The following is a 12,120-nucleotide window of genomic DNA, read 5'->3' as shown; positions in this document are numbered from 1 at the left end:
TTAAAATAAAATATTGACTATTAAAGAAAACATATCCTCAATAGAGAACTCTACGTAAAAACATCCATTGTAAAAAAACCAAACTGATTTGCACAAAATCAGTTAACGAAGAGTCTTACAAGAAGTATTGACATTGCATCCCAATTTATGATAACGTTTAGTAAAGAAGCATATTCCAACAGTAACAACTGAATTTCAACATCTCACAAGCAACATGTAAGAAGTGTAAAACATACGTAAACTGACAATCAGTAAAGAAAAGCCTGAAGAATAGGAGCTTTTTCAAATTTACCAGTGTAACACGAATTGTGAAATGTATATACTTCTAAGGACAAAATGGATGTACTCAAAACATATCCATACTACGGTACAACTGTGACATTTCTTACCTGGATCTGGTGGATTTGGTGGCTGCCAGTGTGGATAAGCATTGCCCCATCCTTGTGGAGCATACGGAGCTGGAGGACCACTATAAAAGATCAAGTCATACACATACAGTGAAAGCCAGTCCCAGGATCACCCTACAAAAAAGGAAGCTAGCTGAAGCAGTACTTACTGAGGTGCAGGGCCAGGAGGCCCTGGATTATAAGGAGCTGGGTTATATGGTCCCATGGGAGCACCAGGACCTGGTGGCCCAGGAGGTCCATGTGGGCCAGGAACAACACCATGGGGTCCATGGGGAACAGGTGGACCCAATGGATTTACTGGACCCTGTAACAAGAGTAGCACACAGATGAAAATAAAGCTTCTCCATTTTTCTGCAGTTTAGAAGCATAAATCTGAACACTTTAAGCATATAATCTAAAAGGTTTGATTGTTTTTAAATAAAGACATTTCCCTGGAGAAAACAGTCTTTTTGAAGATTAATTAGGCTTATGGCTAGTTAAAGAAGAGAGTTAAAAGCAGTCGCTATTTAGTTGCTATTAGCAACTAAAAAGCTGTATTTATTTCAGTTCTTGAGGAAATAAAGAATTTTACAAATAAACATAGATTTTTCCACAAGTTGCATTAACAAACCCACAAACTAAAACAAGACTATCAGTGTTTTAAAATAAACTGATACATCTAAATCTGGCTAATCTTGCTAATTAAATCTGTTTGCAAGACCAGGTACAAAAAACAGGTAGTAAATTTGATTACATGCATACACATGCAAACAAAAGTGCAGTGAAATTAAAGAGTGTAAACTTGGATTAAAACTCTACTTAAACACACTAAGACTGAAAAACTAAACATACAGTTTAGTAGCATTAAGAATATCAAGGGTATCTTTGAAGTCGTCAAATTTTTCATTATGCACTAAGTGGGCATCTTCAAGAACACATAATTAAAAAATACACTATATTACATTGAAGAAAGCAACTGTTTCTTTCCATTTCAAGTTTTTGCTTCTTTTGGTGCATCACATTATGTTTATATTACTTTAAACCCAGATTACCATTTATTATTATCAATTTATTATCTGATTAAGTAATTTGGAAGTGAAATGGAAGAAAAGTCTCCACAAAGGAGACTCGCTTCCTATTGTGTTTAGTTATAACAGTAAACCAAAATATAGTTATACACTCACTCCAATCTTTTCTTCTATAAGTTGTCGTGCATAATCTATTTGCTGGGGTGTTCCACGGATAGTAAACATCTTCATGTTTGGATCCGCATTAGGTGGAGGATTTCTTTGAAGTTCTATTCTAGCACCAGACTGCTGGCTTATGCTTTTAATAGTTTCACCACCTACAATGCAACATACAGCTTTTATGACATGCATTAAAATGAAAATACTAAGATTCAAATCAGAGGAAGTCAACTGCATGGAAGCTGAAGATAGAGAAGTGAAAAGACACCTATTCTCATAAGCCACACAAGAACATTCTAACAACATTTCAATACCCATGGTTATCAGTAAATACAACCTCAAAGCCTAACCTCCCTATAAAGCAGTAGGCAAGCACAGATGACAAAAAAACCCCCAGAAGCTGACCACATGGTGAAGTCCACATTTTTTGCAGGACACTAAAACCAGAAAATTAAATTCCCTAAACTAGTTCCTCCTCTTATAAGATCCTGAGAAGTTACTTGTATCATTAGTAGGCACAAAGTTTTCAAAACAGGGGTCATTTGGCATGAAAAAAAAAACAAACAAAAAACCCCAAACAACCAATCAACCTTCCAGGTCAAGAACTGAACTACGTCAGCCTATTTGTTGTGTCTGGAAAACACATTACAAACAAAAGGTTAAGATAACTCAAGCATTTCATTTAGAAGCATACAGTAAAATTATTTTTAAAACAAAATTCTTGAGAAGTAATTATTTTAATAAACACACACATAAGAAATTGTTACAGGATTCCACTGTAAAAGATCTTCACTGGAATATGTGAAAATTAGTTTTAAGAGTTATAGATGCAATAACACTAGGCTAATCAAGCAGCATCAAATGCAAGTTAATTATAAGATACATCATCTAAGAATCTACCAAACACTACCAATGTAACTCATCACTTTAAAAAAAACGGGTTAGATAAATTGATTGGTTCTTGACTTTTAACTACTAGGGTATGTGTTTTGGTGAGGAAAATAAGAAAAGAATATTAGGAGTGTTATGATTTAGCAGTATTATGTTGCTCTACCGTACGTGAAACTATTTGCAAAGGCTTCTCTTGAAACATCTCTCTAGTATGGCTATTTGTACAAATAGAAAAGCTGAGAGTTTTTTTAACTACGTATAGACACACATATATATAAGATATATTGCCTTTGCCAATGATTAATCCAGTTTTGCCAGTGGGAACAATAAAATTGAATTCCTGTAATCCACCAGGAGGCCCCATGTTCCAGTTGCCTTGGCCTCTACCCCTTCCTCGACCACCAGGTCCTGGTCCACCAGGGTTACCAGCCTAAAAAGAAAAAGCAACAAATTAGCATGTTCTATAAAAATTACTGCAAACAAATTATTAGTGCCAACTGGTTACATCACATCATTTGTTAAGAAAAAACTGATTTACTACTCAGATAGTTTTGATAGTTAAAGTAGTATATTTTCCAGAAGACCTAAATTACATTTTAAAAGATGTTCTGTACAACTCTGCATATGAAAGATGAAGAAGGAAAGGATACAGAAGAAAGCAGAAAGTTTCACATGAACAAATATATGATTTCTGTCTGCCTTCTGTAAATGCAGTGATGGGGCTCGTCTCACAATAAGCATTTAAACCATCTTTTAAACACCTATTACAATCAAAAGTAACAGCATATCAGCTATTAATACAAGACAACATAATAAGCAGCTCTAAAACCAGCCAGATCAAGAACTGCCATGATTTTGAATCGATATTATCATTATCATCCTGGCACTTGCAAAACTGTAACTGTAAAAGCAAACATTCATATTCCAGACTGAACTTTGAAGTAGATTCAAATGGTACCATTAAATGATTTTCTTTAGTTACACACTCATTTTTAAAATTTTAAGTCTTTTCAAAAGTCAGGCAGGAGATTTTAAATGGTAAACAACATATTACCTAACCTGAACACTTCGAAGGAGATCTGTAATAATTTCTGCAGCATGCTGACATCTGTCAGGAGGCCCTGTGATTTGGGCTATTCTATCTGGAGTTGTTCCATCATCTGGAATAAAAATGAACTATTCCAGTATATGTCATCCAGTAAATTTACACTCAATTCACAGAAACTTATGGACATATTACCAACCTGGCTTAAACTGGATCCTAACACCAGCATCATTCTGTATCTTTTTTATCATCTCTCCGTTTCTTCCAATTACAATACCTACAGCAAATCGTGGTATTGGAACCTTAAAGAGAAAAAAAATTTCAAAAGTCAATGATGCAAATATTCCTACCAAATTCACACAATTAAAGGGTCACATATTAGAATGGTAAACTAGGGCCGGCCCTATGCCAGTTCAGGCTTTTTGAAGTGTGAATTTTTTAATATCAAGCGAGAAGCCTAGCAAACACTGCATGAAAGTATCAAAAAGAAAGAGATTCTATGCACTACAAGTTTCATAGTGGCAGCAATTTCAGTAGTATTACGCTTCTCACAATCAAAGAACAAAAGTTCTAATGGGCCTAAAATGCAGATTCTAGCAGATCAAACTTTCGGCCTCACCGCTGATGAACAGTTATAAGCTCATGACGTGCATAATAGGTGGACTTAAATATCCTTCTGTAAAGGCCAAACTCCAATTTCTATAATGGCATTACATACTTAGCCATCAAATTTGTTTCATTATTTCATAAAAACCTCCAGCTAGCTGAAACTGTTCAGAACTGCTGGTAATGCAAAGTGAATGCCGCACACCATTTAAAGACATAATTTCAGCAATGATCAAGTAATACTTACATACCACAACCACTTTTGGAATCTGATTAAGAGCTTTCAGTGGTATTACCCAGCTTAACATTGTAATGTTAACATCTTAAAATACAGTGAACAAGTTTTTCAACCATGCTTACGTCTATCCCTTCATTTCCTCCTATTCTTGACCCATATTCGTTGCGCACCTCTCTAAAGCCACCTTGATCACGAATTAACTCCAGCACCATTTCCTTGGCTTGCTAAAAGAAGAATGAAAGTTCATTTAGGTACTGCAACATCAGAATGGATTTAAAAATGCCCTGAATTCTGAAGGACTCCTTACTTGAACTTTATAAGGGTCTCCAGTTATCCTAAGGGGCTTGTCTGCACCAGTGTTCTGTGGACCGTCTTGAATCATGACCATTTTGACACCTGCCCGCTCCTATTTGACAAAAGGGAGGTCAATACCCACTCCAATACATGTTCAATATTATCACGTTTAAGAGAATATACATATATACCTGTAATTGTTTAATTGTCTCTCCACCTTTTCCAATAACTAATCCTGCTTTACTTGCTGGAATCATAATTTCTTGGACTGCATTTCCAGGTCCATCACCATGATGAAAGCCAGGTGCAGGTCTTCCCTTTTCAACTATCTGATCAAGTAATCTTTTTGCTGATCTGTGAAGGAATATATACATTTATAAATACACTTATTCCTACAAGTATCACTTGCCCACACCTATTCTGCTTGGAAATTTTTATTTTTTTAACTTGAAAAGTTTCTGCAGAAGAAATATAATTACTATCACTAAGAAATATGAGGCAAACTCAGTAAATCTGTAACAGTAACTTAAGAAACTAATTGCAAGATAATGTGGTAGACCTAAAACCACCCCAATGTCAGAATACAAAAGGTGGTTCTTTACCAAACACACATAAGTAAAAGTTACCTCCTCAAACATGACCATCATCCCTGAATATTGTTACATTGATCAAACCTTAATTCAGAACAAAAGATGGAAACCTTGGCCTTTAAAATATTTAAAAAAAAAAAATGTTAATTAGAAGATCTGAAATTGTTACAATTTACCTTTTTCAGTGCATTAAAAAAAAAAAAATAAAATCACCAGACAGAAAGCTTTTTCTAACTTTGCTTAATTTCAGTAGTAATTCAGGTAACCTCTCATTTGACAGTGATTTTTCTTTAATCTACTATCAGCCAATCTCAAGGCAGATCTATTTTATGTTAAGTTTTATAAAAAGGCAAAAAAGCCCAGACTGTAAAATAAACCTAGCTTTAACACCGAGTACCATGATAGCTGCTGCTTGATTCAGCATGCAAAGGAAGGACATTTGTACTTGTAACCATTACCAGAATAGTGAACAAAAGCAAGTATATATTCACCACACGCGTTAAGTCAGTTGCCATCAGAGTAAAATCATGATTACAGTACTAACATCAGTTAAAAAACTCTTCCCTCTAATATGTGAGCAGAATAAACTATAATTAGAAAGAAAATTCCCATAAAGGAATGACTTCATGAACAGCAGCCTGCTTGGCTGCAACATAAGAGGAGAATGCCATACTACTTTCCCAAACGAAAATGTGTAGCTGCAGGCCTTACCTGCAAACATGAAGTGGGAGCAGCTAACATAAATGAGGTAATACCAAATATACTACTAAGCTTAAGATCTTTCCTAGCAAAGCCAGGACAAGTTGGTCTTCAAACGATTATCTAACCTCTGTGCCAGTTAAAAAAAAAAAAAAAAATTTCATTGCTATCATCCTCTTCCCTGAACACAGGAAGGCAAAAGTTAACTTTGCTGATAGGTATTACATAGACATCACTTTCATAACTTTTGGTATACATTAATTTATACCAAAGACATTTAAGAACTCTGATGGGCCGGGCTTTGAGTAACTCCTACTTACACATTACTGGTTTTCCACATTTTCCCTGTGATCTTCCAATTTACGGTTAATAAAGAGTTTCTTTTCAGCATACATTTCTTTTAATACACATTCACACATTTCATTCTCAAGCTGAAGTCAGTGCATGGTTAGATAAGTATTATCTACAACAAGATTTGACTTGAAAAAGTTGAAGTTCCATATTTTTGTCTTAAAATTCCAAGTATGCTGAGGGATCTGACTGCAGGTTCAGGGCCTTTTTTCTTATATATACATTTAATTGTCACCAGACTGCCTCTTCAACAGGGGAAAAGCATAGTATTATAAACATACTGTCTAGATAGTCTATTTAGGTCTAAAAAAAATGAAGTGTATTGCACAGTTAAATATGAACACACGGAATTTGTTTTACTTACTGAACAGACTCTGGTGTTCCAGTTAGCATGCATGATCTTTCAGGCAGGCCTCCACTATCTACGGTCATAAAATAAAACCAATTTAGCCGTAGTGTTAAGCCAGGAAGAGATTATGAAATTAAACATAATATGCAAACTACTGGAACTTCACTGAAGTAGAATAATCAGCATATCACAACATTCTGCATTTAGACCGTGATAATCGCGATTAGCACAAAACATTAAAATATACCTTAAATGAAGGTTCAGGCAATTAGAAGCAATGATCAGCCTTCTGAACTTTCTACCCCAAAACCCCACCAAAATAAACAAAGAAAAAACCCACAAATAGTTACCAGGTGCAATCTGTATCTTACAGCCAGACTCTTGCTGTATGCGCGAGATCTGCTCTCCACCTCTGCCAATTACTTGGAGAAAGAAAACACAGAAAGTTTATTTGTATTAACAGCATCTGCTAACGTCCCTCACTATACTACAAGATCACATCCACACTACTTACTGAATCCAACCATCCCATCTGGAACTTTGTACTCCTCTGTCATCACAGACCTACAGAGAATATTAAATCAAACAAAAGACAACGACCACTCAGAGACCAAATTGGCATTACATTTATATATATTCTCCCATTAAACTAAAAGCTAGCGTCCCCACCATCACCCTGGCTTACTTGCCTCCCATTAACTTTAAAAGTCATTATGCAAGCACAGTACTAAGTAAACTGACGATATACAAAAGTGACCACATCGATCCAAGTTTTCCTTTGTCCTCTTCACTATTAACAGATGTGGGGTACAGAAAAGGCCAGTGTAGCATTTTAAGTTTCATCTGTATATCCATCGAAGTATGCTGAAAATACACAAATTTCAGCATCTCATCTACCAAAACCAGCCAAAGCATAATAGTTGGATGTGGTTGTTTAGGGAAGAAATGAGTGGAGAAAACTACTAAGTTGTTTAATTTTTTCCTTCTTCTCTTTTTTTTTTAATCCATTAGCTTTCCTTTTTGTTTACAAGATAGTGTCAGCCCCTTCCCCTTCAGATCTGCTTCCAAGTTCTGCTTATGCCACCTATGCTCAAGTAGTAAAAATCAGCAATGCATTTTCCTTTTACTGAGCTTGATGCACAGCCTAGGCTGTGAAGAGAAACAGAGAGACAGCAATGTAGATGCATTTTAAGTGTTTGGCTTGGGACTTGCTGAAGCTAAATTTCAACAGATCACACAAATACAGAGTAATTGCTTTATGCATTGATACCACTTTTTCAGAAAAATTTCTTGAAACTGCTTTCTTTCAGTGAAAAGAAAAACTCTACATGAGATGTAGTGTAACTCTTACCTTTGTTGTTGATGCATCGGTGGTAGCTGATTTCCAAAAGCTATAAACAAATATTGTTAAAATTAAATTCAAACAACTAGTATAATTTACAACTAAGCTTCTCCTTTAATAATAAAACTTAATTGTATCAACTTTTGTCCAAGTTGACTTTAAGAAGTGTTATCAAGAGGTTTAAAAACAGCTAAAAAGATTCTCAACTGTTGCTAACAGCATTGTCAGTTTCACAAAGCAGACTCACACTGCTTCAAGAAAATAAGACATAAACCCCAGCCATTCTTTTGATCTTACTGATTCAAGTACCACCTACCAGAACACTGTTTCAAATTCTTGTTCTGACAATGTTACACTTGTTTAGGTTTTTTTGGCAACAAAATAAAAATTACTTACAGTCATTCTGAGGAGCAACTTTCTTAGCATCTGGTTGATCTGCAAAATTAAGATTTTTTTAATTTTTTTGCCAAGAAATTCAAGAAGTGTTTACACCTTTTAGTGTGAATTGTAACTTTCCAGTGTATTTTAGTCCCCCTTTCCTTTTTTTTTTTCCTTTTCTTTCTTTTTTCTCCTCCAATTTCAGGGAGTTGATCATCTGAATAAAAGAAAGAATCTCACGAACACTCAGCACTTGGTTAGTATAGCTGAAAAGATGTTAGGGTTTTCCATATATCTATTCAGTAGTTTAACAAAAGGCAGTTTTCAGAACACACTGTAGATTGTTCATAGATAGCCAGTCACTGAAACTTAACTAAGACAAGGAACAAAGTTTAGCTCTGTTGGTTGCTCAAGCTAATGATGCTTCTATAGTAAAAAAGAAAAAAAAAAATCAAATCCATACAAAAATCAACAATGATTTAAAGAAAAAAAATTTCTGACAATGACCACAAATCTAGATCAGACATCTGAAAATACAACAGTATCACATGACAATGCAATCTCAATCTGAATGTTGATATGAAATTCCTATCCAAATATCAAGCATTTCATAGCATAAAACTTCAAAAAAAAGCAGATTCAAAGCAACTACATCACTACCATCCAAATCCTTTCCGTACAGTAAAGGAATAAAAGTCATAATTAACCTATATCTGAAAAGATAAGACTTCAGATGCTTCCTTCCCACCCCAAAATAAAGGTTATATGAACCACCATAATTTATGTGCAGCAAAAACTCAGACACATATTCCAAGAAATATCTGTGTCAATCCAGAAAGATCCACTAGTTTATGTCATGTTTACATACTAAACACAGGTAATAAATAAAAATTCCTGCCTTTAAAAGGAGAGGGCATTCCCTCCCAGTGTGTTGTACTGCTCGGACTTGTCCAAGAGCCATCTACACATAAAATAAAAAGAATACATTACATATATCATCTGAAGCATCATTAGCTCATTTTTGTATATTAAAAACCTCACCGTTAATAGAAAAAAAAAAACTTTATTACAGGACACAAGAACTCCTGATATAAAGCCTTAGTTACATTCTGTAGACTGAGTTTCAATCCTCTTAAAGGAAAAAAAGGCATTGCTCTTTTGTGAGACCTATGAGAACATTTCAACGAGTTCAGAGATTTCTTTCCACAATTTAGCCAGGATTTTGTGTGTATATTAAACATATCAAACCCTGTTAAGTTCAAACTGGCTGCTTAGTAAGAGACAGAAGACGACACACACACACATTTCAGGAGAAAACTTCAGTGCAGTATAAGACAAATCCAAAAAGCTGCAACAAGTTAGAAGATTTAAGTATGATCTTATCAGGGTTCACACATGCTATAGGCTTAAATATTAGACTAAGCAAAAGTGTCTACAAGGTAGAAAATTTACTTTCCTGTCTTTTTTTAAAGTCCTATGCTTTTACAATGAAATGCATTAATACTTTTATTTGAAACTGCGCAGTAATAAAGTATATGAAACAATCAAATTTAAGGAGTGAGCACTTCCTACTCCAATTGTAATTTACAAAGTGTAATCAGTCCTACACAACAAGAGACTTAAATGACATACCTGTGTAAGCATTTCTCAACCATGAATTTATCTGCCCCCCTCCCCGGCATACATTTTCCTCTTTACACCATTTAAACCACATTTAAAATATTTTAAAACAGGTTTACATTCACTTCAGGTTAGAGCACAATGGTTTAAAACATATTTCCCCATTAAACTGAAAATGAAAAAGCATGTCATGAGCTATAAAGGGAACAAAATGTTTTTATGCTGTGCTATGGAAAAAAAAAAAAACAACCCACAAACAAAAAAACCACCTGCAATCTTTCTGGCACCGTGGCCATACTCAACAAAAATAAATGCAGCAGTAACGAGTGCATACCTCCATCCTCAAGAGGTCTTTTTTGTCCTCCATAACCGTAGTCGTTTGAATTCATTGATGTGCCAGCATCTCCTCCAATTTTTGCTGCAATCTAAACAAAAGGCAGACGTTGTGAGTAAAACGGAAAAAAAAAAAAATTCAGTCAGCCCTCATTTATTCCAAGTCTAAACGATTTTGAGTGACTTAGACAATGCATATTAAAATGATCTCAAATAAGTAAATAAAGGCTGCTGCTAGAAACAGTTCTGCTCACAGAAATTTTATTTTTTAATGTCTTCAAGGACACCTGTGCTCATTTTTCAACAGCAAAGCTTCCTACATTTTCTTCATCGGTTGAAAGAAAAAAAAAAAAAACAACCCTGCCCTTCAAACACCAGAAACTTTTTTCTAAAAAGGGCTTTTCCTTTTCTACCCGTTCTTCACGAAACACTGCGGTATCTCACAGAGGGCGTGACCGCTAAAACTATTTCAAACCTTAGTAGTCCCGACTACACCGCGTCTTCAAATGTTGCCAAAACCGCGACTGATTACCAGACGAGGCGAAAATTTTGCCCGAGAAATAATGAAAACATCGCCCGTGGTGCAAAAGCTACAAATAAAACTTCGGGATAAATAACTTCCGAAAAGACAGCCCTCGCCGCCTTCGCTCCGCAGGCCGCAGCACTTCCCAACCGGTCTGAACAGGTTAGCGGGCACCGAGGGCGCCTCGGGGAACACAATACGGGCCGTGCGGCGGAGCCGCCCTCCCTCCTGCCCCTCCGCCGCCCGAGCGGCCCGGCAAGGCGCCGGGCTCCCGATAACGCGGCGCGCCGCTAGTCGCCGGCCGAGATTTTGCCTCCCCGCAGGCCGGCGGCAGGGACCCCGCAGCGCCGCTCCGCTCACCCCCGCCGCCCCGCGATGGCGCGGATCACTTCAGGCCGAGCCGGGGCACAGCGGGGGCCCACTCTACCAGCAGGCAATGGCGGAGCGGAGGGAGCCGGGGATTGACTGGAAAAACCTTTCACTGCCCGAGGAGGGAGGGCGGGCGGGCGGGCGGCGCGGGCGCTCGCTACGGCGTGCGCGGGGGGTGCGGGGGTGGGTGAGGGGACGGGACAAACCTTCCCCCCCACACCCCACAGACACATGTTGGCGGAGGAGCCCCCCTCCTCAGGTCTCCCCAGAGCCGAGCGTCGTCAGGGCGCAGGCCGCTACCTCCTCCTGCGGCTCAGGCGCCGCGGCCTGGTCAGCTGCTGCCTCCAGGCCCCGGGACCCGAGGGCCCATTGATTTAGCAGAGCCACGTTACACACACACACCTGCCTAGCCCTCTGCAGCGCGTCTTTAAAGGCATCGTTCACTCCTCCACCTCCACCGCCGCCTCCCCCGGGAGCGCCCGAAGCAGGAGGGGGCACCGTGGAATAGTCCGCCATACTCGCTCAGCCACCGCTTCCTGCCCCGCTCGCTGCCTCCCAAGAAAGAAAGAAAATGGCGGCGGGCGGGAGCCTTTCACATTCCTGCGCGGCATCGTGCTCGGGGAGGGGGGAGGGCAGGCAGCGTAACCTCGCGAGACCTCGGGCGAGATTTCATTGGGGTGCCGAAGAACGACGAAGAAACCTCGCGGCGTTTCGCCCGCCCCGCTCCCCCACCCCTCCCACTCGAGCCGCGGGGCCCCCGGGGGTGCCCTTCAGCGGCGGGGGGGCGGGCAGCGAGCTCGCGATGTTTCCATAGCGGCACGAGTGGTTAGAGACACCCGCTGATAGGGCTGGCAGCGTCACGTGGGGCGGGGCGGGGGGGAGCGCAGCGCTGCGCTCGAGGCGCTGCGGGCAGATCTCG

General features: G+C 38.7%; 1 protein-coding gene across 16 annotated transcripts in view; it reads right to left on the bottom strand.

Annotated features, from left to right (window-relative positions):
• FUBP1 (far upstream element binding protein 1) overlaps positions 1–11,800 on the bottom strand; it is a 36,330-nt gene extending 24,530 nt beyond the window's left edge. For 9 of the 16 annotated variants that reach the window (XR_007766855.1, XR_007766856.1, XM_050900926.1 and 6 more), the window contains exons 1-17: positions 11,604–11,799; positions 10,311–10,401; positions 9,255–9,317; positions 8,375–8,413; positions 7,988–8,027; positions 7,151–7,200; positions 6,987–7,058; positions 6,652–6,709; positions 4,839–5,001; positions 4,661–4,759; positions 4,476–4,577; positions 3,709–3,811; positions 3,524–3,624; positions 2,753–2,894; positions 1,571–1,731; positions 557–711; positions 390–469 (exon numbers count right to left, since the gene is read on the bottom strand). Coding sequence is in view for 14 of the 16 variants with exons in the window: in XM_050900926.1 (XP_050756883.1) it covers positions 390–469; positions 557–711; positions 1,571–1,731; positions 2,753–2,894; positions 3,524–3,624; positions 3,709–3,811; positions 4,476–4,577; positions 4,661–4,759; positions 4,839–5,001; positions 6,652–6,709; positions 6,987–7,058; positions 7,151–7,200; positions 7,988–8,027; positions 8,375–8,413; positions 9,255–9,317; positions 10,311–10,401; positions 11,604–11,717 (1,633 nt within the window). In the remaining 2 variants the exon portion in view is untranslated. Of the gene's footprint in view, positions 1–389; positions 470–556; positions 712–1,570; positions 1,732–2,752; positions 2,895–3,523; positions 3,625–3,708; positions 3,812–4,475; positions 4,578–4,660; positions 4,760–4,838; positions 5,002–6,651; positions 6,710–6,986; positions 7,059–7,150; positions 7,201–7,987; positions 8,028–8,374; positions 8,414–9,254; positions 9,318–10,310; positions 10,402–11,603 lie in introns of all 16 variants that reach the window. The other 7 variants (XM_050900930.1, XM_050900931.1, XM_050900933.1 and 4 more) reach the window with 4 other exon arrangements.
• Between the last annotated feature and the right edge of the window lie 320 nt (positions 11,801–12,120).

The sequence above is a fragment of the Gymnogyps californianus genome, chromosome 8, assembly GCF_018139145.2.
Source record: "Gymnogyps californianus isolate 813 chromosome 8, ASM1813914v2, whole genome shotgun sequence".
NCBI lineage: Eukaryota > Metazoa > Chordata > Aves > Accipitriformes > Cathartidae > Gymnogyps > Gymnogyps californianus.
This window is presented reverse-complemented; position numbering and strand designations above follow the sequence as displayed.